The 27159-nt window shown below is 26.8% G+C and overlaps 2 protein-coding genes across 2 annotated transcripts in view; one reads left to right on the top strand and one right to left on the bottom strand.

Annotated features, from left to right (window-relative positions):
• LOC122847439 (casein kinase I-like) overlaps positions 1 to 27159 on the top strand; it is a 155166-nt gene that overhangs the window by 26105 nt on the left and 101902 nt on the right. Inside the window, exons 3-4 of the transcript XR_006373366.1 lie at positions 10025 to 10105; positions 10420 to 10554. The gene's annotated coding sequence lies outside the window, so the exon portion shown is untranslated. The remainder of the gene's footprint in view (positions 1 to 10024; positions 10106 to 10419; positions 10555 to 27159) is intronic.
• On the bottom strand, positions 10642 to 25824 carry LOC122847438 (protein embryonic gonad-like). The gene is made up of 3 exons (XM_044145119.1): positions 25320 to 25824; positions 20501 to 20578; positions 10642 to 12867 (listed from the first exon to the last, which is right to left on the bottom strand). The coding sequence occupies exons 2-3, from the start codon at positions 20576 to 20578 to the stop codon at positions 11689 to 11691; spliced, it is 1257 nt and encodes a 418-aa protein (XP_044001054.1). The 5' UTR covers positions 25320 to 25824; the 3' UTR covers positions 10642 to 11688.

Genomic DNA, 27159 nt, shown 5'->3' with positions numbered 1-27159 from the left:
TGCACGCTTTTATCATTCTCACTTTATATATTTATTTTATTTTTATTATTAACAATCTCTCGATACCCGTGGGATGTTACTCAACTCACGTCTTGACTGTGTATATTAAACCGTTTCATACAAGACATATAACTGGCTATATATATAAAAAGATATATATCTATGTGTATTTTGATCTTGATAATCAAAATTCTTGATAATATGATGTGTTCAATAGACATAGTGAAAATTGTACTTCCATTATATCTATTGAACAAATAGCTATCAATTTTTTTAAGTATTTTATTTATTTTTTTTTATATTATATATTGAATTAAATTGCATGGTTATCAAATAATTCAACACTTGAGTTTCAATTTTTTTTCTTTAACATTTTCTTTCCAATTTCTTTATAAACTTTTTCTGTTTTTTTTTTTTTTTTTTCACAGTATATATAAGAATCTAGATTTTTTAAAATATAATTTATATGTGTGTAATATATAAAAGACGGTTATTTTTTTACGAAAAAAAAAAAAAAAAAACAAGAGATTCAAACGCGTGCGGACGTGATCATCGATTGCAATCGTCGTACGAATAACTATTACGTTGTACGGGACATGATTATTGGATGATCGAATAATAATTGTAATCATCGCCAAGGATAATGATGAGGCGCGAGAGTATATTGTGTTGAGAAAAATAAAATAAAAAATTATATACAATGCATGTGAGGTGACACCAGTTGGTATATATGCATGAAGAAATGATAGAGCTCACTTGGTGTCGAGGTGTGAGGCCAAAAATCTCATTCATTATAAATTTGCTCTGATGATCCTGAGCACAATTAAATTGTGCAAAGTCCATGTCTAACAAAAAAAAAAATAATACACTTTAAAAACAACTTTACAAAACACTTGTTGATATTTAAATATATCATCAACAAAATCTCCTTTGAAAAAAATAATTAAATTTCATTTAAAATATACTTAATTTATTCTTCGTTTAAATGAAAAAAATTATCAATTAACTCGCAATTATATTCATAAAAATATAACACCAATATAAAATGATATTTAACGTTTTAAATGAGAAAAAAAAAATTGGCAAATAAATCAATTGATTATAGTGACAATTTTAAGAGAAAAATTATCTCAATAATTATTTTTATGTTATTTAATTACCAATTTAATTTAATTCTAATTGTATATGAAATTCTTGCAAATTCTTTGGGAAAAAAATTAAGAAATATATCCGTATAATTATTTTTTAAGTTTGTCATAAAATGAGTATACGTTGATGGGATATTTTTGAATGACCTGTTCTTATCTTGATTGATTCAACTCAGTACATTCTTGTTTTATAAATAAAATAAAAATAATATATTTAAAATATATAAATGAAAAAAAAAAAAGCGTAGCTAATGGACGTGAAAGAAGGCGTAAACCTCTTCTCACCTTTAATGGACGTGATCGCGCTCTGGTTGATTCGCAAATGTTACATCGGAGATTCATGAAAAAGAAAGGGTTAGATAAGAAAATATCGTGCCCACCAATCGAAACTAAAATCTTTTGGTTATTTCGTTATTACCATGAACATTAAGAGCATCGATTCTTTTTTTTTAAATTCATTTTTCTTCCATTAAACTTCACATTGATATGATTAAAAAAAAAAACGATTATTTTCTTTTTTAAAAAAATTAATTCGTTTTTAATTTTAAGATTATCAGGTAGTTGATAATATAGCAACTGAGCTTACGCATTTTTATGCAGTATCAAAGATCAACAGTGTCTTGTTTATTACATTAATTTTAATTTTCATATATAAAATTTGTTGGAAATATTTATATGTTAAGTTTAAAAAATTTATATATATTATTTTTTTATATTTATTTGAAAATAGAGTACAATTTATCCACTCACTCTTGTCAGCAAGTAACAACGTAAAGTTGGCGCAATGTAAGAGGCACCTTGTTATATGCTTGCCGCGAACTCCTTTTATCTTGCTTCCCGCAGAGTTTCAGTGTGCGAAGAGGCTGTGAGCTCAAACCAAGACCTGTCACTCACGTAGCACACAGCCCCGTGTAACACAGAATTTGATTTTATCATATTCAAACATGTCCTTTCTTAATTTTTTCCCTTATTTATTTAAAAAAAAAAAAAAACAACAACAAAAACAGCTTTTTATATTTTTCAAAAATCCATATGTGTCATCTGCACGCGTTCATTTAAGTTGAGCTTTTTTATTTTCATTCAGCCAACAAGAAAATTTATAAAATCCTTGAAGATAATTGATCAATATAATTTTTATTTTTCTAAATAATTTTGGCTTGATAATCAAAGTAATAATCAATAATTTTATTTATAAATTATCATGAAAATTCAGTAGTTAATCATATGATAAAATTAAAAAAATTCTAAGAAAAAAACCAACATGACGAAGGCTTTCAACACGATCAATGAAGAAGGCATTAATTTTATAAATTCAAGAGCAGTTTTTTTTTTTTTTCCTATTTAATGTGAAAGGAAAAAAAAAAAAAAGAAGTTATAGCTTGAAGGAACTTGAAGACAATAGGTCGCATGTAAATGTTTTATAGGAACGTGAGTCCCATCACTGATCCTTCACTTCCAACCAACTCGTGTATTTATCCGAATGCTATCAAGATTCCCTTGGCCTCACTCTGTCGACTTATTCTCCTCTGTTTTCATTTTTATTTTATTTATTTATTTTTTTATTCATTTAATTTTTTATTTATATATATATTTTTTTATTTTTTCTTCTTCCTCTCATTTGAAATCTATCCGTGAGATTTATCCAACAACGTCACCCTCATGATATGAATATATAGGTACAAGAAAACTGTATATTTACAAACCTTAAAATATCATCAATTTAATAGAAAAAAAATGTTCGAATTAAAAGGGTTTTTTAAAAATGAAAAATCAAGTATTATAATCGTCAATGTGGGATCAATGCCATCAATGGATCCAAGTATATATTGAGATTATTTGATAATATATAATCTTTTGTATTTATGCTTGTTAAATAAATGCTTGCTGAGCCGAACAAGTTTAATGTAAATCTTTGAAAGCTACTGTGAATGGAAGTATGGAACTTTGTGAACGACAGAAAATACAAATGAAAAAAAAAAAAAAAAAAAAGAATGTCTTCCAGACTGTGTGTGTTGTCAACTACGAGGTCGTTTAGACACTCAACTTCCTTATCTTCTTTTTCATTATCTTATTTTTTTTTTTACTTATATATATTTTATTTATTATTTTTTGCAACATCTCTTCTACATAGCATGCAATATAAAAATTACGCGAGTTAAAAAAAGTGACGCAATATCAACAAGTTAGTTTTAATAGCATCACAGAGGTTGATATACCCAAATATCAAAATTTTTAACACAAAATTCTATAGTCTTGCGAGTGTCTGACACGAAATTGATGGCAATTAAAACCACACGCATCAACATTGAATTTTTATTACCATCTTGCTTGATAATTTTAACGACTTTTTTTATTTTCATTATTATATTATTATTTTTATCGTTTTATTTAATCTACCATGAGGGGGAAATATTTTTTAAAAAGTTTTACGCGAACGAGAACACAAGCTCCGCGTGCTGAACGTTAATAATCGACTGCTCTTTTGCCTTCTATATATTATATACATCCCATCCTCAATCTTTTTTACACGAGGACCATCATCAGACGTGAGCAACCATTTGTAATCGACGAAACTGGAACGAATCATATGGACCAATCAGATCATCATTGTCTTGTGAAATCGAACAAGGTAATAACATTAATTCATCACGAAATAATACACACACACACACATATACAAACACTCAAGTATGAGGATTCGAAAGTAACCATCTACAAATGACAAAATAAAAATATTAAAAAAATATCAACAAGTAAAAAAAAAAAAAAAAAAATGACAGATAAAAAAAATATATAATTGAAGAAAAATATTTATATATATTTTCTTAGTCAATCGAGGCCACCCATGCTGAATGTCATTAAGACTGTCAACACCCTGTCAATCAGAAATATTCATAAGCTTTAAATGTAACATTTGAACTTGAGAGAAACTCATCATCACTTTATCAGATGTTGATGATGATAGCATGGTTGTATATGTGTATATATTAATAAACATGTGAATGTTTAAATTTTGTGTTGGTAAATAATAATTTTTCATATGAGAATTAAATGCATTAATTTATACGAAACAACGTTGGTTATTAATCGCCAAGGTATCATGGACGAGGTGAATCCTCTTACGTGGGTACAAATAACGAACACGCGCGGCAACGAAACGCGAGGTGAACCAGAGAAATGTTTCAAGTCTCACAAATGCATATATATAAAATTAAAAAATTAAAAAAAAAAATTTATATGTATATATATATAGCGCCCACGCAGCTGTATGCACACGCGCTCACACATCAGGTCCTGGTTTAAGTCATAAATTAATGTTATGTATTATACCAAGTAATGTATAATTGTGCTGCATATTGTAAAACTTGGTGAGCTTTGGCGCGAGCCTTATACTTTCAAGCATGTTCAATGTTCATGTATTGCCATCACACTGTTGACAACCATATGTTATTTCTAGCAATGACATTTGACGAGTAATTTAATACTTTTTAAAACACCAAATTAACTTGCCTATATGCAATTTTTAATTTATTAATTAAAATTTAAATTGTTGAGTTGAGCTTTTTTTTTTTTTTGGAATTAACATTGTATCTTTTTCAAGTTGTTTGAGATGATTGGTTATTTACTTTGTTGATAATTAATTGATTAATTTTTTTCATGCAACATTGAATTATTAAAAAATTAATATTCATTGATAGATTGGTTATATTATTTATGGAATTTATAATCAAGTTGTTTATAAAAAAAAAATCATTAAAAAAAAATAAAAATATCAGGTTTTGCATTTGTTGGATCTTCAAGTATGCAATTGTCATAATTATTATTATTTTTTTTTTTTTATTATCTTTTTCTAATTCAGAGTAAATTTAATTATATAATTAAATTGTTGATGTTATAAATTTTAATTAATGATTCTTTGATAAGACAATTTTGCTCATAGGTTTTAATTTACGTGAAAATTTTCTGGAATTATATAGCAAGGTAGACTGATGTATATCATCAGGATAACAGTTGAATAAAATGCATGACACACTTGGTATGAAACATCTTATGCTCTGTCACCATCTGATCAAATCATTGTGGTGCTGAAACATAAATCGTGTTTTTAATAACAAGATCTGTGTAGTTTTATTTTTATTATATTTATTTGTTTACTTTTTTTTTTTTGTCTAACACGTTCAATTGACACAGAGAAAACTGCTCCTTTTTTTGTTTCAATATAGCAAATGTTTTTCTTGATTTAATCAATTTTTTTTTCATATACAAGACTGGCAACAATCTCTCTGTTATATTACAATTTAATAGCACTAATTGTATATTGTTTCAAAAAATAAATTCAACCCTCTGTTGATGATAAAATTTTTACCCTTAAAAACTTCAAAGAATTTACGTGTGGAATAATTTTTATTCCAAGCAACAATAATGAATTTTTTTTAAAATTAAAGTGTGAAAATAAATAAATGATATGATAAAATATAATATTATCACCATAATGGTTTAAATATATTTCAGTATATAAGTGAAATTATACGACACAGCAAATAACTGCCCTCAGAAAAACGTGACTTTGTGAATCTTCTTATTTGTTTTTCCCATATCGATCGAACATTACAGTGAATTTAGTTTTTAAAAGATTGTAAAGTTTGATTATATTCTTCTGACCTGTTCGTACGAAAAGAAAAGAAATAAAAAAAAAATAAAAATAATATATATTTTTTATTTTTTTCAAGAATGGAATGTAACCGAAGTAGAGGCGTCGCAAGTTTTCGAACGATAATAATCTGTATATCACGCCATATACCATAAATATACATATATAAATAAATAAATCCATTGAAATCATGTCGTTCGATTGTGTTTAAAATTTAAACCTTCAATCGTAAAATATTGCATCAATAAGTTAATGAAAATATTTATCGATATCGATGTATAATTACCTTGAATTGTTTTATGTTAATATTTTTTTTTATTTTTTATTGCATTGTTGAATGATTATTTGTAAAATTCTTTTGTCTATTGGTTGTGTATATATATACACAAAGTTGGGAACGGTATCGATCGATCGATAAATGACGAAGAGTCGTGATGTGGTGCGCAAACAAGAGGGATCAACCTTTTGCTTTCTAATCATACTCTCAAGGTTAACCCCGTTGAACCTGCTAATGTTAGTTTGTTACAGGTTGTTTGTTTTTTAACTGGACGCAAACAATCATAATCTATACTTTACTCGGGCTATAACTTTTACCAAAATCTATTATCCTTGGAAATGTCAATTATGCAATTAAGATATTTATCTTTTTTTTTTTCTACAAATTTTTCTTTAAATTTATTTATACAAATATCAGCAATTCAGAGTAAACCTTCAGTTATACCTGGGTACTTTATTTATATCTAGATAAAATCTAATTTAATTTTTTTTTCTTTTAAAAGTTTTATCATTTATAATTTGAACAACAGTCTTATCAGTCTATTATTTTTTACTCTCTCTTTTATTGATAACTGAAGAGGAACTTCTATCATATCAAGCATCACAACTTGAATGACAAAAACTCAATTTATATTCTTTTTTTTTTCAATAATTACAATCAACAAACAAACGATACATTTAAAAAAAAAAATGTGTAAACACAAAGAGTATATATATAATAATTTCTTTATAACTTTTGTGCAAAGTCACGATGACTTTTCACCCCATTTTTAGTTTTTTTTTATTTTTATTTTTTCATTTTGCTCGTCATGAAATGCTCTTTAGATATATTACACATATAGCCATATAGGTGCGAGGCAATTTTCCTTAAACCCCATTAACCCCATGAAGATGAACAGTGGAGACTGACTGAAGTGCATCTATTCATAAAAAAAAAAATTTATTTAAAAAAATCAAGAGGCTCACACTTGTCGTTCCCATATCCACACGTTCACTGTAAAATCGCAATTTTTCATCCTTTTTTTTTTTATTATTGTTGTTAATTTTTTATCGACTTTCTTGTTTCTTCAACGCGTTGATCTCGCTTAGGGGTCATATCAGCCCAGCCTCTTATGTAAACTGGCTTCGAGATAATCATTTTTATTTTTTATTTTTATCAAGAGAACGTCACAATAAAATTGTTGATGCGAAAAAAAAAAATAAAAAAAGAAACAGCTGTTATTTTATATTCAGCTGAAATTCAGCTTGGGTATTGCATTATTATTATATTTTTTTAAAAAAATTATAAATTCAAGTGTCGCAGTTAGTAGCTTCAGGCAAGAAATAAATTCTCCTGATATTTTCAATTATTTTACAATGTATATGTATTTGTTTTTTTTTATTTATTGATTTATAAAATATAACAAATATATATGGTAAAGTTGGATGAGAAAGAAAGCGTCGTGTCTTGTACAACTTTCGTAATTGTGGCAGGATCATTCTGGGGTCCGGTTCGTGCTGTTGACAAATTTGACAAGGTACGCAATCTATTGCTCTTAATCGGTGGTAATCGATACAGCGATCAAGTCACATTAGACGATGAATATCCCAGATCTTGTCTTCTCTTTGGTTTCATTGGTTTTTTGATCACGTCGGATGTCAACTCACGAGAAAATCAAACTGTACAGCTTTCCTGATATCAACAGAGTCAACAAACATCCCATCTTATGTATCCCATGCTTTCTCGGGGATTATAATTTTTTTTTTTATTTTATATTTTTTCCACATTATATTGATATATATATTTTATTTTTATTTTTATGCTTCCGTTCGTTGTAAATACATTTTTTTTTTTTATCCTGCTGGTTCTCTTTGAATGTTACAAATGAAATTCCGTTTCTTAAAAAATTAAATATTAATGAATTGATTTTGTTTTAAATTAAAAAAAAAAAAAAGATATATTATTAATTTCCCAATTTTTGTTTAAATATAAAAATTAAGAAATATAATTTATTTTTATTTTGAAAGAAAATAATTTTTTGATATTTTTTAAAAAATTTCTATTTGTAATAATTAAATTGATTTAAATATTAAAAATATATTTACATGATTTAAAGACTCACGAATTTTGATTAAAATATAATTACATAAAAAAGTTGAGGAAAATTAACCATAAATTAAATATTTGATTTATGTGAATAATAATGATGAATTGAATATCAGCAATTTACAGCCCACCACGGTGTTAACCAACACACTTTTTATACAAAAATGTGAGTCGTGCATCAGTGCGGCCCAATTACTTTAAATTGAGTTATAAACCGGCTCAAACTGTCGATAATTGATCAGCAATTTAATAAATATATATATATTTTTTTTACACCACTAATTTTCTGCATATCATCGTGTTTTGAATTTAAAAATTAAACTTGAAAAACAAAAATTAAAAAACATATTTTTAACCAAAAAACAACTTTTTAAATTACCAAATATTAGCAGAGAATAAAAATTAACAAAAATAAAATTAAAAAAAAAAATTTATATTTAAGAAATAAAGGTATTACAGTAGCATTGCCCAACTCATACATAGAGTCATGATGAGCATGAATGATTGCTTATTGCCATATGGTGTAATGTATAAGCCGTCGCAACGAGTTGACGCATTGCCTCTGGCTTCGTTTTGTTATATACAATTTGATGATGCGTTCTTTACAAGCTGTAGTGTGTGTACTCTATCATCATCGTAATACGCACGTGCTGATTTAAATTTGTTTAAATATTTCATCAAAGTATATTATCATAAATTTATCATTAATTAGTAAATTGTCAATAATAATGGAATTCAAACAACTTATTCTAACAAATATATATATGCGAATATCAAATTATAAACATAAAATCTTTGAGATAAAATAAAATTCACTACAGTCGTAATAGATTGTTATTTTTTTTAAATAAAATGATGACAATAAAAAAAATATATATATATATAAAATAGTTGATTGAGTTTAAGTTGAATTACAGAACGGAAAAAGAACGTATACGACCTGCCAAGGTTAAGTGTCGCGATCTAACGTTTATAAACATTTAATACTTAGTTGTGTATATAATAGTTGGGTATATGTTTGGTTTGATGATTTTGCAATCCATTGCTTCCTGGTGCAATTGATTAATGGTGTATAATTTAACAGTATACATTGAAATATATACATAAAGCTATATGTACATTTTTAGATTAAACATTAAAATGTCCACCAACGCATTTTCATAGGTCCCCACAAGGTCACCAATATCCAAGCATGCCCTCAAGTTATATTTGATTTTTTGACTTCTGCATTATTGGATTTCCTATTTTTTTTTTTTTTTTCCTTTTTCTTCCCCCCTTTGTAACTACTATTTTTTTTCTATTTTATTTATTTATTTTTTTTTTTTCATCACGATTTATTTCTCAACTGAGTGATTTGTACTCGGTGTTTTGAAATACTTGACCTCCTTAAAGCATATAGTAAATATACAAACGATATTAAAGGGAAATAAAATAAATCAAAATCTATCAAACTTTTTATATAATAAAAAAATTAAATAATTTATTTTATATACTGGCTTTATCATCACCTCTTGGTTTATTTATTTGTTTTTTTTTTTCTTCTGTTTTTCTATATTATTTGCGAGGCCTAGAAGATCACACAGCTTTTTGTGTTTTAGTGTTGTCGGTTATCTTGTCCTTTGGAGGATGATCCTCAGTCTTAAATACCATTACTTTTATAATAGGAAATAGGAAAAAAAGGAAAGTGGATTTGAGTGTCATTTAAAAGAGAACAAAATAACTTTTTAATTTTACATTCTTGTTGATTCGTGACCTGACTTTATACTTCCTTCGTTTTCTCGGTTTTATTGAAATTCAAATATAATTGTTAGTTTTAAAAAATTTTAAATTTTATTAATTAGAAATTTCAATTTTATTTTACAGAATGGAATGGACTGGAGATATTGACAGTGATTACAGTGGCAAGAAGACGAAGAAATACATTGATCATAAATTAGATCAAAGGTGTGTAAAAATTAATATTTTTTACCTTGTTTTATGTATAAATAAATAAATAAAAAAAAATTCATGATTTTATATTCATGATTTTGTTGTCATAAATATAAAAAATGTAATAAATTTTTTTCTTTATTTATTAAAATGTCAATCAAAATATAAATTGTGTCAACGAAGCCTTTCTTTGTTTGTGTCGTGATGTAAAACCACCAACAATATACCTAGGCATTGAATTGTTATGAATGCAATAATACAAAACATTTCAATTTATAAATTTTATAATGAAAAATATAAATATTAAATTTTAATTTATCAATGTTTAGATGCTAGTGAAATAATGGGGACAACTGAGTCAAGAATAATATTGCTGGTGTATGATAATTTCTTCGAGTCGAGTTTTTTCATTGACAACTTCTACTTGTTCATCGAAAAAATCATCGAGACAAAATCAACACAAAGTAAGTACTCAAAAGTTTTTTATATAATCAAAATTAAAAGGTAGAAGGTTATTATCAATAAGGACAGGTTAATAAATAACTTGAAAATTATATTTATAAATTTTTTTTTATTATCACTTCTGTATCTGCAACTCAAAGTGCAGTATTACGAAATATAATTTTTTTTTTAAATTGAAGATTGAACAATTGTTTATCTAAATAATTCAGCAATTTATTTTTACAACAAATATTATTATTTTTTTTTTTTTATTATACATCAGTTATAACTAGCTGCATTTGATGCTGCCTATTCGATTGATAATTTATCCATTATCTCAATTTTATTTAGCGTTCTACCTTCAGTCTCGACAAGTTAAAATCAAGCACTTTTTGACACCAAATAAACAGTTTATTTCAATATTATGTACAAAGATTTAAAAAAAAAATAATACACTTTTTTTTTCTGCAATTTTTTAATCGGTTTTTTTTTATATCATCGTGGATACGTGGTGTACAACAAGTCCCATTATGGTCTTACAATATTTACAAACATGAAACTTGTTTTATTTTTTACTTTTTTTTTTTAATTTTGTATTTATTTTTTTTTTTATCATTGCCAAAAACTACATTGGCTATTTAAACCTTAGTCTTTAATTGTTTTTTTTTTTGTCTGTGTTTATGTACATGAATATAAATTCTAAGGCACATTTTTAACTGGCCCAATCAGTTATATCAAAATATACTCTATTGGCATATTATTTTTTTTTTTTTATTTTTTTAAATTTTTTGTTTACAAATATATAGTTTTTTTTACTACATCAAAAAAGAAAGAAAAAAAGAAACTAGATATATAAATTCATTCATAAAAATAAAATATTCATTCGAAATATTTTTATAATAAATTAAAAAAATTTGAAAGTTTAAAATGAAAAAAAAAAAAGAAAAAAAAATCAACTATATACACATTGAACACATTTTGTGAGTTGTACAACCTGGTTCATTTCTCACATTTCATTCACCAAATAAAATTTTATAAAATACGAAAAAAAAAAAAATAATAATAATACAAATAAAATAATAATATCAATAATATCAATAATAATAATAAAATATTTTTTTTTCTTTTTTTGTTTCTGTTGTTATTGTCATTATTATTTAAATAGATAAACCAAGTTCAATTGGCCTTTTAACACTCAAAGTTAAATCCAATGGTTTACCTTTAATTGTAGTCTCTTCATTAATGCTACATCTACTTTTCGGTCTATCATTATTATTATTATTATAATTATCCGGACTAATAGTTCTTCTTAATGAGCTATGCGTTGATCTTATACTTAAATCAATTGGTTCATCTTGTTGTACAGCAACAAGAGCATGATTTGGACTAACAAGTAATAAATCACCACCTCTTGGTGAATGTTGTGATGTTGCTGGTGTTACAAGACCAGGTGGTGGATAAACACAATTAATTTGTGGAAATGGATTATATTGATTTGCTAATGATGATAATGATGAATTAATTTTTTTTGGTGTATAATCACGTTCAGATAATGTTGGTGATGTATTACCTTTAAAATAACTCATTGCTGAATTACTTCTTGATTCATCATTATCATTAACATCACAATGTGATGATATTGATGTACCACTATCACTTGGTGTTTCAGCAGTTCTTTTATATGGTAATGGTGTTGATGAAAATGGACGAAATACTTCTGGACTTGATGGTATTATCATTTCTTTTTGTGGAAAATTTTGTGGATATATTGTTGATGGATGTTTATATGCATATGTTGGTGATGTACAATCACGTGGTGGTGTACCAATATTTTGTTGTTTTATTTGTTTTTGATGTTGTTGACCAGCACGTTCTTGTTCTTTATGCCATGCAAGTAATTTAAGTTGATTTTGTAATAATGCATCATCTGAATGTGGTGATTTATTATTACGTACTTGTTTCATCATTGAATAATGTAATAATTGTGATTGTAATATATGATCATCATTATTTGGTGATGTACGATCATTATCTTTAAATACATTTTGATTTGTTTGTGATGATGCCATAAAATTTGGTAAATAATTTGTACCAAATGGATTTGGTGTTATACCTGAATGATTACTATTTGTTTGTTCTTGTAGCAGACAATGTATTTTAAACCAATTTGATCTTCTACCATATCTTGATCCTGATTTTGACATACCAACATATAAACATTTACGTAATCTACATGCTTTACATGCTGTTCTATTTTTTTTATTTATTACACAATTACCACCATTTTTACATTCTGATATACTTCCAAGATTATTATAGGTACGGCCAAAGAATGACTGAAACAAAAAAAAAAAACAATAAAAAATTATTAAAATTGATTATTATTACTGTCAATAATAATTCAAATAGTTTAAATTTAATTTATACTATAATTAACAGTCGTAATATGAGGCGTGTCTTGAATTCCATGCACATTATTAGAATTAGCATGCTTGTAGACATACAAAAAAATATTAAAATGAAGAAAAAAAAATATTAATATTATACATACAGATGAGGAAAATTCATAAATACATAATATATATAGCTGTGTGGGTATGTGTGTAGATATAAAAGGAGGTGGGCAATATACAGTATGGTTGATCGTAAAGTTAAACGCTTGTCGGCTGACGATAAAACCGCCTTGAAGAAGATGAGCCACATTGCATGGTAGTATATAAAAGCATCGAAGAAAAGCAGTGGTACAGGCTCACACGGTCATCGAGAATTAATTTACGATGTAGCTTTCAAAAGTCTTTTGTGAGAAATACGCGCGTATATATTTTATTTTTTTTCTAATTTCTATCTCAAGTCTCAACCTAATCGAAATTATAATAAAAAATATTATTAATTATTTATTTATTTATTTTTTCATGTTAATTTGAATATTGTTTGTGATTTTCAATTTTCCGGTCAAATATAATTTAGAAAAAAAAAAATTCTTTTAGTGGTTAATGTCAAGATTATATTTTAAAATAACGTGACATGTTTTTTTTTATTTATTTATTATTTTTTTTTCCATCATCTGTTGAATAGTATGATAGAGACATGGACAATTCTCACGAACCACAATAATAATTACAAAAATGACGTGTCATATTTTTTACTATGTAGACATATTCTGACCATAAACTCATCTGTTGTTTATTCACGCATATACGCGGTTGCAAATATAATATATTTTGTTTGTTGAAGAATATATATAAAAATGGATGAATGTTGGTGATGATAAAAAATGTTAATTATGATGATTGTGGTGATATGATAGAGAGATGGGTAAAAAAATTAAAATAATAAATAAATAAATAACTTAAAATATGATAAATATATTGCATTTTGCATAGTTTGTGTCGTGAAACAGTCGGACTTTTAAGTGACGAGATTCAACTAACCAGCGTCACACACAATCTTTCAGTAGCAATCTTTTAGAGATCTCACTACTGGGGTAGACCTAACACAAACACACCAGATGATCCACGACTTGTCACTGCTACTGTGCAAAAGAGGTTACCATGTCATTCTTGAATTTATAATTTATTTTATTTTTTAAAATCTTGATGAACAAAATTCAACAGAAAAAAGAATTCAAATTTGCAATTACCTATTTTAAATTTTAATATATCAATTTCTTTTTTTTTTAACTCTATTGAAAATAGTATTTTAAAAAAAATATTAAATAAATAATTTTTTATTTTATATCCATGTTTATTGGAAAATTGTTTTTTGCAAACGCGTTAAACAAGTGGCTTGAGATTGCTTTGAACGGCCGATGTACCATACCATTTAGGGGTCGCGTGCGACAAATCCGTCGTATATGCCGACAGGCAACTGGGATTATCTCAAATCAGTTGGCACGCCCGGAATCCTGAAGCGATTTGTTGAGACCATAAAATGTGTTACCACAAGGAAAAACTTTGTCACCGCGTGTGCTCAACGTATTTCTGATGGTAAAAGTTTTGTACGTTATCAGTATCAACGACTTTTGCAATATAGCTAGTGTAGTCACAAATCTCAAAGAATCCGGAAGACTATATACACACAACACATACACACACACATTATAAATAAATATATAAATGCATTTTTTTAAATTCCAAATGTTTTCTTATAAAGTTTACGTTGACTTGATATAAATTCTTCGAAGTAATATCTTGCAAATGGATTTGTGTGTGTGCGTGCAATTATGTTGAATGAGGATCGAAGATGTCGATATTATATTTTTTACAACTACAAGTGATTGAAGAATGTCAATCATTAATTTGAAAACGAAAAAAAAAAATATATATATATATATTAAATTTAATGAAACAGCAGGTATATAAAATTCGAATGATTTGTTGCTTTTTTTTTTATTTCAATTTGAATTATTGAATGATGAGTAAGCTGTAAGAATGAAACTTGAAAAAAAAAATTTTTTTTTATTGATCACAATTGATTGACACTGCCAAAATAAATTTTTGTTACGCCTTTTTAGCAATGTAATAATATATTAACAAGTATGTGCCGTGGGACAATTTAACCCACCCACCGATTGGTCAACCATTTCACCTTTCTTCATATTATAATAAACCTATCTTGATATAGTACATCACATGTATTTGTGAGCTAGCAAATATAATACACATCTGTGTTCGTTGAACCGTCTACTCCGTGTATCAACAATCTATATTAAGGACGTGGGAATGTGAAATGGCCTGTCCAGGCACTGGTACCGCGTGAGGCGCGCAAAACTTTTCTCTGTCTTTCTTTTTATTTATATATATATTTAATTTTTTTTCATTTCATTTCTTTCTCTTGTTGATTCTTTTATTTATTTTTTTCTTTATCATCATTTTGTCTTACTCATATATATTGTAAAGTTGGTGTGGTCATGTCCGCTGTCTAGATATATGTATAGTTGGGTGAGAGGGGTCTCGTGTCGCGCGTCATTGTCTTGACCTCGCGAATGTACCAGGCGTGCAAGTTACAGAAACGACGACCAAGCGTGGTTCCCATAACCACCTGTGCGCGCGTCATCATGAAATTATATGTGGACAAGTTGAAGACGTGCCCAAGCATCATTCATTTCCGGATCCACATACGGCTTTTTATAAAAAATAATATTTTTCTTTATAAATATCAAAAATAATAATTACTGCATTCAACAGTTTATGGATGTTTAATCATGTTGATTTTATGACATCACTTTGAATGATTATTTGATGATATACTTTGATGACAACTCTAATTTCATGACTTTGGAAAGTGAGCTTTCTACTCTGGGTATATATTTACTACATGTGAATATGATCGCTTTGAGATGACTTACTATTGCAATACATAACTTTCAAGATGATTCATCGTTTGATCTCTTTATATAAATATTTTTTTTTAATTTGTCAGATGATTTTAAATTGTTATTCTTTCCTTGATGACATTCCACAAAGCCATAATGATTCATCCATGATGCTGGACCGCATGAAGATGAAAAAAAAAGTGAGAAAGATATTCAAGGAAACACGGTCACTCGCATGGAGATGTTTATGATATATATTATTTTTTTTTCTTTTTCATTTTGAGTTTGGCAAAGACCCAAGACTATATAACTAGAACTCACGAGTTGTATTAATCGTGGTAGACCTTGAAGTTCTTGGACTCGCGACTGCGTGTGTTTGGAATGTGAAATGTAGCACTCTCGTTTTTCTTTGAAACATCAAATCGAAATATCGTAAATTTTTTTTTTTATTTTTATTTCAAAGTAGATCTGGAATCTTTTTTTTTTTTTTTTATCCTTTTTTGATTTAATTGTTTATGCAGTGACGATAAAATAACATACGAGAATGTTGCCAAATGACAGGCAGTAGGGATATGCGATACAGAAAGTTTAAATAAATAAATAAATAAAAAAAATAAATAAATTTTATACTTGAATGTCTTTTCACGTCTATAGAATTTCCGTAGATCAGCCGTTATGGCAAGATCCCCGACTGGCAGGATCGTACGTTAAGATGCTTGGCTTTTTTTTTATTCTATTCATTTTTTTTTTTATATATATATAGTTTTTTTATTTATTTACTTTAGCTTCTTTAGAGTCGAAGAAAAAAAAATGAAAAAAAATCACCGATAAGGCATAGAATAGAGAATTTGTCTGTTGGGCGATTTGCTTGCGTCAGTTAGTCAAACGATGGTCCAACGATCTTAGCAAAATATATCCTGGTAAATGCACATTTGTTAAACGCATATATACATAAACACATAGACAATTTGATCGGCTATTCGAATGTCTACTGTGTACAACATATGACCATGAAATCAAACGAGGATTGACGCGATACAAGTGCGGTTCACGTTTGTATGCACGCTGAAAGCTTGAAAAGTTTCTTGAATTGCCGCGTGCCTTGGATAAATTGACTTGATCACAAGATTAAAATGGTAATGGAAAGAAATTCAAACTCGATTGTAACAATAAACAATATAAAAAAAAATAATATCAATCAAAGACAAAGAATAAAAAAAAATATAAAAATAAAAAACTCATTGAATAAATTGCACTTGATGAATAATATTGCTCTTGATTTCGCAAAATAAAAAAAATTTAAACACAATTTTTTATGCACAATTATATATGCTACAGGTGTCAAGGACATAATGATTTTAAAAATAAAAAATCAGGACACACATGCATACAAATATATACGCATGCATCAACAAAAAAAAAATATCAGAAAAAAAAAACATTTGGATGCAATTTGATGATAATTTATTATACTAAGTAGACATTTGCTCCTGATTTTAAATTACACCATTGTGTATATGTCACAAATAACAAAACCCGTATTATTTTATTCATCATCATTTTTTATTTTATTTTATTTATTTAAAAATGACATTTTTTTTATTATTATTTTTTAATGAAAAAAAAAAGATATTTTTATTTTTTCTTTTCTCTTTTTCATTTCTTTTGTAATGAAAGGTTAAGTAAGAATATTTTCTTGGTGTCAAAGAGAATATTGTGCGATACTGGATCCTTTCATGGAGCCCAGAATTTATTTCCTCGTAAAGTCATCGTAAAGCGAAACGGATCGTCGTTGTCGGTTGTTGCGCGCACGCGGTTTGGCCCACATACGAGGGTCTACGGGTTCATCTGTAGGTGGGCCTTGAATTTTATATATATATATACAAATCAGAAACGAAGAAACAAACACACTGAGTCATGAAATAGAATGAATATATATACTTTATTATTCTATATGTAAAATATAATTAAATATTATATATTATTCTAATATTTATATTATAACATAAGATTTTAACATTTATTGGATATTGTAACATAAGATTATTATGAATATCAATTGCATATATAGAGTGAGTAATCTGAATAATGGTAGTTCGAACTTCGTTATGCTTTAATAATCGAGATATATATATTTCCTCGTAATTAAGTCATCGTAAAGACGAAGATAGTACATTCTGTCATTGTTGTCATTGCTTGTCATTCTGATGGTTGGTAGCCATTAATGACATATCATATTCATATCATGAATATTTAAATACATGAATTTGATTAATTTATATAATATGATTGATTATGAACGTCAATTAAATCAGATATATATTTATACTAAATAGATGAATTATGAATTATTATTAATATATTTTCATATATAGATTAAATAATGAATTATATTATAACTAGCCATTAAATGCAATTAATAAGACAAGACTGAATGACAATAATGAATGAAGATATATTATTGTTCATAGATATGTATGATATGTGATTTACTATATGAATACATGCGAAAAAAAAAAAAAAAAACTTAGTAAACTGAGTATGCAAAGAAAGGACGATCGTAAATCGTTTGCTTATGGGCGAGATCTGTGGTTCGTGGTTTCCTCCCAGGTCACACGGTTTTTATGATACTTTTTTTTTTTTTTTTTATTTCACATACATATACAAAGATATTTTCACATCTTTTGTGTCTCTTGATGATGGAAGATTGTATTTTCCTACTTCCGAATATTGTGATTATCATTTATTCATTTATTTATTCATTTAGCAAAGAAATTTAATTCAAAAATTATTTTATAGATGTATGAATGTATAGATTTAGAACAAAAATTATCAGGCAAAATGAAAATGTGTGTGTCAAAGTTGTAAAAATCATACAAAGCACTTGTTATCTAGAACCATGTATTTAAAAAAAAAAATTCAATATTGTTGGCAATTATAAGAGTAGGTGGATATAATAATATTTAATTGCAAATTTTCATAAATATTCAACACATTTATTTGACTTGTATATGCACTTCACTTTACGATGATACTAATAGTTTCTTATAAGTGTACTAATGCTAAAAGTGATTGCAGTTCAACCAATTTGATAGTTTGTCTATATATGTTTTTTTTTTTTTTTATAATTTTATTCTCTCAATTTTATTTCTTATCTTTTTTTTTTTTCTAATTTCACCTGTGCAATATGTTGCAAATATCTGTAAGTTTAATGTTAGAATATAACGTTATACGGAAATGTTGTATAACGACTTGAGTGCCTTTCTCCATCGCCGGAAGTTCAATGTTCCAAGTCTGTGACCGCAAGTCCACAAGATAAGAATATATATATGGTCACCAAATGTAAATGAAGATGTTTTTTTTTTATTTATTTATTTTAATTTGATGTAATACAAAAAACGGGATATATTTTTAAATACTATAGTTCGTTTTTCATCAATTGTTTTTCAAAGTAATTATATATTCGTTGTGTCAATGGTTAAAAATTTGAAAATGACAACCATGAAGAATCATTGACCTGTATGAGTCATACACTTGACTCAAAAAAGATAAAATTATTTATTTTTCTTTTGTCTTTTTTTTTTCTTTTTACAATGCTTTACATTCGTGCATAAATTTATATTTTTTATTTTGGAGAACTTTATTGAAATTTATTTGAGACAATGAAAACGCACCTTGTATTTGCATGATATTGGCATCCCCTCGACCTGAATTTTATATTGGTATATTTGTTTTTTAAACCTCCACCTCTACCCTCCCCCTTTTCTCTTTTAACCCTGTTTTGATTTTTCGTCACATCCCTGACTCTTAACAAGGCAACAAATATAAATTGTTACTGCAACGAAATGGAACACTCAATTCAGGAGAGAAATCGTGTTAATATTCATGTGAATTTTTTATTATTTATTCTTTAATTTTTTGGCCATGGCCACTCCTTGACTCACACTTTTTTGTATATATAGATTCACGTATGCTTTTCTCATCTTCTTCAAAATAATATTCAAAAAAATACATTTTTTTTTATTTTTGCATATCACGGAACGAAAGGAATTTCAGTATCTTTCGTTTCCCATCGAAAAATATTCACGAGAGCATATTTAGGGTCACGGAATTTGATGGTGAGGGAATTATGCTTGAGAAACGAAGAAGAGTATGAAAAAAAAATATAAAAAATAAATAAAATTCTCGTCAACATGTTAATTTATATTTTAAACTAAATAATGAGTTTTAAAAAATTAAAAAAAAAATATTTATTATTGTCAGTAATATTTCTAATCTCAATTGACAATAATAAATTTTTTGTATTTAAAAAAAAAAAAAAAATTCAATGCATTTAAAAACATAAAATGTTTGAAAGATAATCAATTTACTGTGCCCGATTACCACTTATAAATTTGTGATGGTTTTTTTATTTTATTTATTTTTCCGTCTCAGCACCTTCGAGGTCCAAGTCAATTAGTCTTGGCTTATCAACACGTCTTTTTTTTTAGTTATTATTTTATTTTTTTCTCAAATAATAATATCAACAAGTTATTTATTTTTAAATTTTTTTTTACTCGCGGTAAAATAGTAATATATGAATGGATAGATTATATTTGAATTATATAGATGAGATAATTTATATTTTTTAAATAATATTTGATTTTATTTTTTACCTTGCATCCCTCACACGTAAATGCTCCAAAGTGGAAGCCCGCTGCAGGCTCGCCGCAAACCTTGCACTGTTGGTTCATCTGCAATTACATAAATTATATTATTCGAGGGATTATTATACAGTGGCAGACCTCGAAATCTCAAGGCCGATGAAAGAGGCAATAAGAAATAAAATAGAATAAATAATATAAAACAAAAAGATCTGATAAAAAAAAAAGACAAAAAAGAAACACAATTTAATAAAAAAAACAAGTTTACGATAAGAAAAGAGGAAATTGTCAATATACAGTTTAATATTTGTATGCATTTAAATGCGCGGGGGTGTAACCGGTTATATGCACCTTCCACTCTACAAATTTGATTTTAATTTTCTTATTTTTTTTTTTGTTATTTCAATATATATAAACAAAAATGTAAAATTAATGAATGCACTTATATGCGCCTTTGTTTAATTTTTTTTTTACTTCCATTTGTTTCGATCGACATAGTCCATTAAATTTTTAGAGAGTTCATCCATTAAACAATAAAAAAAGTGAGAAAAAAACCATTATGATTTGGGCTTCGTTACGAGACCAAACGGAAACTCGTTCTTTTAGGACTATACTGTTTCATAAATCAGCGCTATCTACCCGCCCGGTGCCATCTGCCGGACGGAATATTTCTCGTTTTGCTCTTTCTTTTTAATTCTTTTCTACTTCTATATATCTCAGTCTAAATATCCCTCTCCAAATACTCATCCAATCTCCGGATCCATTTAAAAAAAAATTTCAAAAAATAAAAAAAATACATTTTTTATTTCTTTTTTATTTTATGTTTTTTTTTTGAGTAAACTGGAATAAAATTAGGCCACGATCTGATAAACACTATGCTGGTAACTTTACGACTCTCTGTGGTTCCTTTTTTATTTTTTTAATTTTATTATTTTATTATACTTTTTGATTCCTCGACAAATATAAAAAATTCCAAGTTCACCGACATCTGCCTTAGAACATCGTAACGGTTTGAAAATATTTGAAAATTAACCTATTTTTGTAATATATATATTTATTTGAAAAAATATATAAAAATAATTATAAGCTAGATCAATTTAGATAAAAAAAATTTAATTTATTAGTTTTTTTTTTATTTTAAATATATATTTGTTTATTTTTAAGTCAATGAAAATTTTTTAATTGGAATTATTTTCATTGAAATAATGCCGGAAGATACGATGTACTTTCTGAGAATTATGTCACACAAACTATTTTACGGCTGCTACCGTTTTAAAAAGAGGGTGTTGTTTTTTGCAAAGAACCGAGTCAGGGTATTTTAACGAGAATTTACTTGCTAATTAGTGCTTCTTGAGTCTACTTTTCTCTTGATATAATTGCGTTAAGGCCCAGAGTTATTTTCTTCTTGGCTTCGTTAACATTTTAAATTGTAATTTTTATAAAATAATAATTATTTTTTTTTTAAATTAGCCCTCTTTATTTACCCTCTCAATGTTCGCATCATGATATAAAAAATATAAAGCAAAAAGATGCGCTCCATTTTTTAAGACTTGATTCATTTAATGTTTCTCATCAAATGACAAAAAAAAAAAGGAAACAAAAAAATATGAAACAAAATACATTTAACATCACTCAGTTATTTTTATATACGTACATTAAATGCATTACACGTAATTTTTATTTTCATATTTAAGCTTTATTTATATTTTTTTTTGTCTTTCTTTTCTTAATATCAAATTACTAGGCACGTTCATCTTTTTGCCTGGAGGGTGTGTGCAACTTTTGATTATTAAGACACAATTTTTTTTTTGTTATTTTTTTTTTTACGTTGTATTTTGTATTTTTGTTTGGATTGAATATGAAGTCGTGGGTAATTTTTTATTTTTTCTTATTGTTATCCCAAACAATCAGATCACTTGAAGAGTACATGCATACAGAGGGTTAACCGCTTACCCTAGTTATTTTACTTGCGTCAATATTTGCCGACACTTGCAAGTTAATGAAGTCAAGCCAAAGCGCGTGGCTAAAAATATATGCTTTTACACATAGATAAACAGAAAAAAAAATAATACATATACACACACAGGCACTGATCATAGACTGTGCTGAGAGATAAAGTCAAAATTCGAAAAAACATGGTCCCTTTTTTACGCTTCCCCTCACCCTACTGTCTGCATTGTCGACAACCCTTCGGGGCAACCTCGTTGACTTTTGTATTTTGTGTATTAAACACAGTTAGTTGACGAGACACAAGACCTTGATGATGAAAAATAAGATAGAGAAATGCAAAGATGTAATAAAAAAAAAAAAAGTATATATTTAAAGGGTGACACAATTCTCCACCCTACTCTAGTTTACGCGCCATTAAATTCAAGAACGTACGACATTTATCTTTTTTTATAACTTCTTTTTTATTTTTTCACCTTCGACTTGGCTTTATATACATACTTTACATTTCCACCCCATGAAATTCAAACCCTTTTTTTTTTATTCTTTACCACTCTACCTGATTTTTCATTATTTTTTTATTTTTTGTTTGCCATGAATTGAGTGCTTCTTCACTACATATCACGCGCATATATTTATTTTATTTTTGTATCCCAAGCTTGACGTGATGACTAATTGTCACTAAGATTATAATTATATACTCAAAATATAATTTTATAAAATATCTATTTATTCATATTTTTATAATATTATTGATTTAGAAAAAAAATCAATTTTTTTAAATATTGTTTTTTGATACTTTGTAAAATTTTAAATGAGATGAATTTTTAACGATCATTCTGATGGATGAATCGAGGAACCAGAGACATAAGAAATATCAAAAAAAATAAAATAAATAAACCAAGGGTACGAGAATCAGGGTCCTTGAAAAATGATTCTTTTGAGGGTCGACAACTTGGGTTAATGTTTTCGCGATCCACAATACACTCAGACCAGAAGCTATCAATGACAGACAATTAATAACATTTCAGAAAGAATCATTTATTGCGACAGTTTAGCCTTGTTGGGCGCGCTGGTTTATAAAAGGGTCTAGTAACGATACAAAATATAAAAAAAATTGAATACAATATGAAATAAAATAAAGAAGATTTAAAAATGAAAAAAAAAAAAATATGAAAAATGTAAAATCGTAAACCGTAACCGATTCAATTTTTTAATTTCTCAAATATACCTGATGGGAATTGAAAAGCAAACGAAAAATCTATTACAAAATTGAGTCCACCAAAATTTATTTATAAAAGTGTATGAAAATAATTAAAAAATTAATATGATATTTATTTTTAAATTAAATATATAAAAAATAATTAAAACAGCTATATCTTTTAATTTAATATTTCAATGTTCATTAAGACGCATACAACATAATCAATAATAATAATAATAAACAATTTAAATTATTGGTGCATTAAAATACTCGTGTTAGATGTAAATCGATTCTTAGGAAATGGAGTAATACCTATAATTAGAATGTTTCCGTATGTTGAGTGGGCAATATCATACACATATTCCCACAATTATTTAAAATCAAATAATTCCCACAGCACTATTAATAATTACTTTTTGTGTAACTAGTAATTATACTGATTGATTCATTTATTATATTATATTTTTTTATAAATATATTATTTTAAATATATTTTTTCATTATCATTAAGGTAATCAACGAAAATCATATTTATTTATAAATTTTTTTTCATTTTTTTTCTTTCAATTTTTATCTTTCTTATTGTCTCGATATTTTTTTTTTTTTTTTGTTTCTTTTCTTGATGATAACCCGGAAGGCACGTGTAAGTTTTTGTTCATTTAAAATAATTGATAAGACATATATAGATATTTAAAAATTTCAATATAATTTTTTTTTTTTTTTTTTTTGGTAATTATGATATTTGGTTGTTGAGAAAAAATAAACTTGTGATAATAAAAAACAAAAGAAACGTATTAAGAGATGGCCTTGGAAATAACAAAAAAAAAAATCTATTAATATACGACGTTTGATTAAATAAAATAAACGCGTAAAAAAAAAATCTAGTGTTAGTTCAAAGGTTACAAGTGAGAGATATGATGCGTGAGGAAAAAAAAATTAATTTCAAGATGGGGAGGAGGGTAAAGTTGTACCAACAATAGTTTAACATACCGCAGCCCTGCATATATGCAAAATTAAAATTTTTTTTGACCGATATATATCGTGCGCAATAATATATTTATATGAAAAAAAAAAAAGCAACATAAAGAACTTGGGATGAAATACAACTTGCAATAAATATATTTTGACATGGGAGTACCTTTTGTCTAGTTATGAATAATAATTGTAACGTTTTACACACGACATACCGAACCTTTCTTACTTCCTTGTTTTTTAATTTTTTATCTTTGCATAACTTACCTTTGTCCCTTGCGAATTACCGGGCGAAAATATTATTACAACTCGATCTGAATACCCCAAGGGATACAATTTAAAATTTTATTTATTTATTTATTTTTTTTGATTTCTTTGGTGGTACTGTGTGGTCTGTATTGCACGCGCATAAAACAATTTTCATTGTTGACAATTCGTGGTCAAAAAGGTAGAATCAAAAAAAAAAAAAAAAAAAATCGGAGTACATATAAATATGCCAAAAAAAAGGAGTAAAATAAATATCATTTGATTGTATTGTAAATAAAATAAATGGCCTGGTTGAGAATATATTTAAAGATAAAAAAAAAAAAAAAAAAAGAGACATCAATGCCCAAATGACAATGCTGTATCTAAGTCATTTGAGAACAAGCAATATTTGCGAGAGAGCATTCAAGTCACTATACTATATAAACTACTGTAAACACTCACCTTATTAAATTTTCTTTGTAAATTGCTAATATTAAATTAACGAAAAATTTCCAATAATTTTATTGTTTATTATTTAGTTTTAAAAACTAAAAAATAACAGTCATTTATATTTTATCACAATTACACAATTATTAAACTTGGTCTTTGCAGCACACCTGAGATTAGTTCAGCACAATATATAATTTATAAAACTTGTGTCACGTGTTTTTTTTTAAACAATAATTATTATCAATTGTCAAATTATTAAAACTTTTTTTTAATTTCTCAATTTTTATCTGCCAGTCGTGAAAGACTAGATCGCGATTACTTTTTGTTGAAAAAAAAATATATAATAATTATTTATCTATGACATTAAAAGAAATTAAAGAAAAAAAAAAATAATAATATTTTTGACGTATATAAGCGTCCGTGGCAGGCACACAGGTGATACCGAGGTGCGGCCACGTCGGTGGACGGGAGAGGACTAGAGACTCTTGGTGTACCGCGACCTGTTGGTCTCGGATAAAGGTAAACTTTGTGTTTGACTAGCACCGTTAATATTTTGTGGAGGGAGACTGGAACAGCCCATAACCTACGCCCCATTACCAGTTCAACCAATTCCATACATGATAATTCAATCTTTGACCAATCACATGGTGCAATTGTCATCAGACCGCGACCACAATACTCCCATCTTCAGGTACTATAAACCCCCCACTATTTTTTTTTTTTTTTTTTTCATTTATTTAATTTACCAGGTGTGGGTACCAAACCGTTTCTTCTTTTTTTCTTTTTCTTTTTTTAAACCAAACTGATTCATTTTTATTATTTTAGAAATTTAAAAAAAAATAAAAATAACTTGTTAAAATTAATCATTTGATAATGACTTATAAGTAGTTTTTCATAATATATTTTCTTGTTTATTTTTTATTATTTAAATAATTTATATACTTTATCAATTGGTTAAGAATAAATTAATAAAAAATTATTATTATTTTTTTTATTTTTATTTTTATACTTGTTACTCCGATTTTAATTTTTTTTTTTTTATTTCGTTTAAATTATTTATTTATTTTGATTTAATTTATTGAATGTATTTTAAATAGAAAAAAAAAAAAAAAAAAAAAAAAATTTATATACTTTGGGTTGCGCTAAGCTTTCGCAGAATATTTAATTTTTAAATTTCGAAATAAGCATTATCGTATTGAGATTAGAATAATATCAGATAATCAATTCATTTCGAAATTCATAGTCGATTTATCTGTAGTCGTAAATTAAGGATAATACATATACTTTTTTTTAAAAAAATTATATATATTTATTTATTATATAAATAAAAAAACCAGTTTTTTTTTCGGTTTATTTCTTCGTCTATTTAACGACAACGAAGACGCGACAGTTGCTCCAAGTTTTTTTTGTCTTATAAATTTTTTTTTTTTTAAATACAAGTTATTGAATAAAAGTAGAGTTGAATATATAGAAAATGAAAATAATAACATCTATTATTATTACGTTATTGTTATGATTTATTTTATTTTTTTATCTGTCGGGCCAACGCGCACATAGAATGTGAATTTTTGTCGATGAAATGCTCAGAGCTGTGTGACAAATACAGTAGGCGCGTTTGGATTTGTGATCAATTGGCCGTTGTTAATTCGGATCTATGTTATTTTTATATTTATTTATTTTCTTTACTATTCATAAGTACATATCGTAAGTGAATCCGACGGTTCACGCGGGTCCACGATATGTTTGTTGTTCTCTCTGTGATCGTTCGTTCATGCAGAAGCATATTCAAGAAGGCAGATGGGGCTAATATGGACTCGATTCTAACACTGTGAACTAACAACTTCACGAAAAA

This window comes from Aphidius gifuensis, linkage group LG1, assembly GCF_014905175.1.
Source record: "Aphidius gifuensis isolate YNYX2018 linkage group LG1, ASM1490517v1, whole genome shotgun sequence".
In the NCBI taxonomy this organism is placed as follows: Eukaryota; Metazoa; Arthropoda; class Insecta; order Hymenoptera; family Braconidae; genus Aphidius; species Aphidius gifuensis.
Note: the sequence above shows the minus strand (reverse complement) of the source record. Positions and strands in the feature narration are given on the sequence as shown.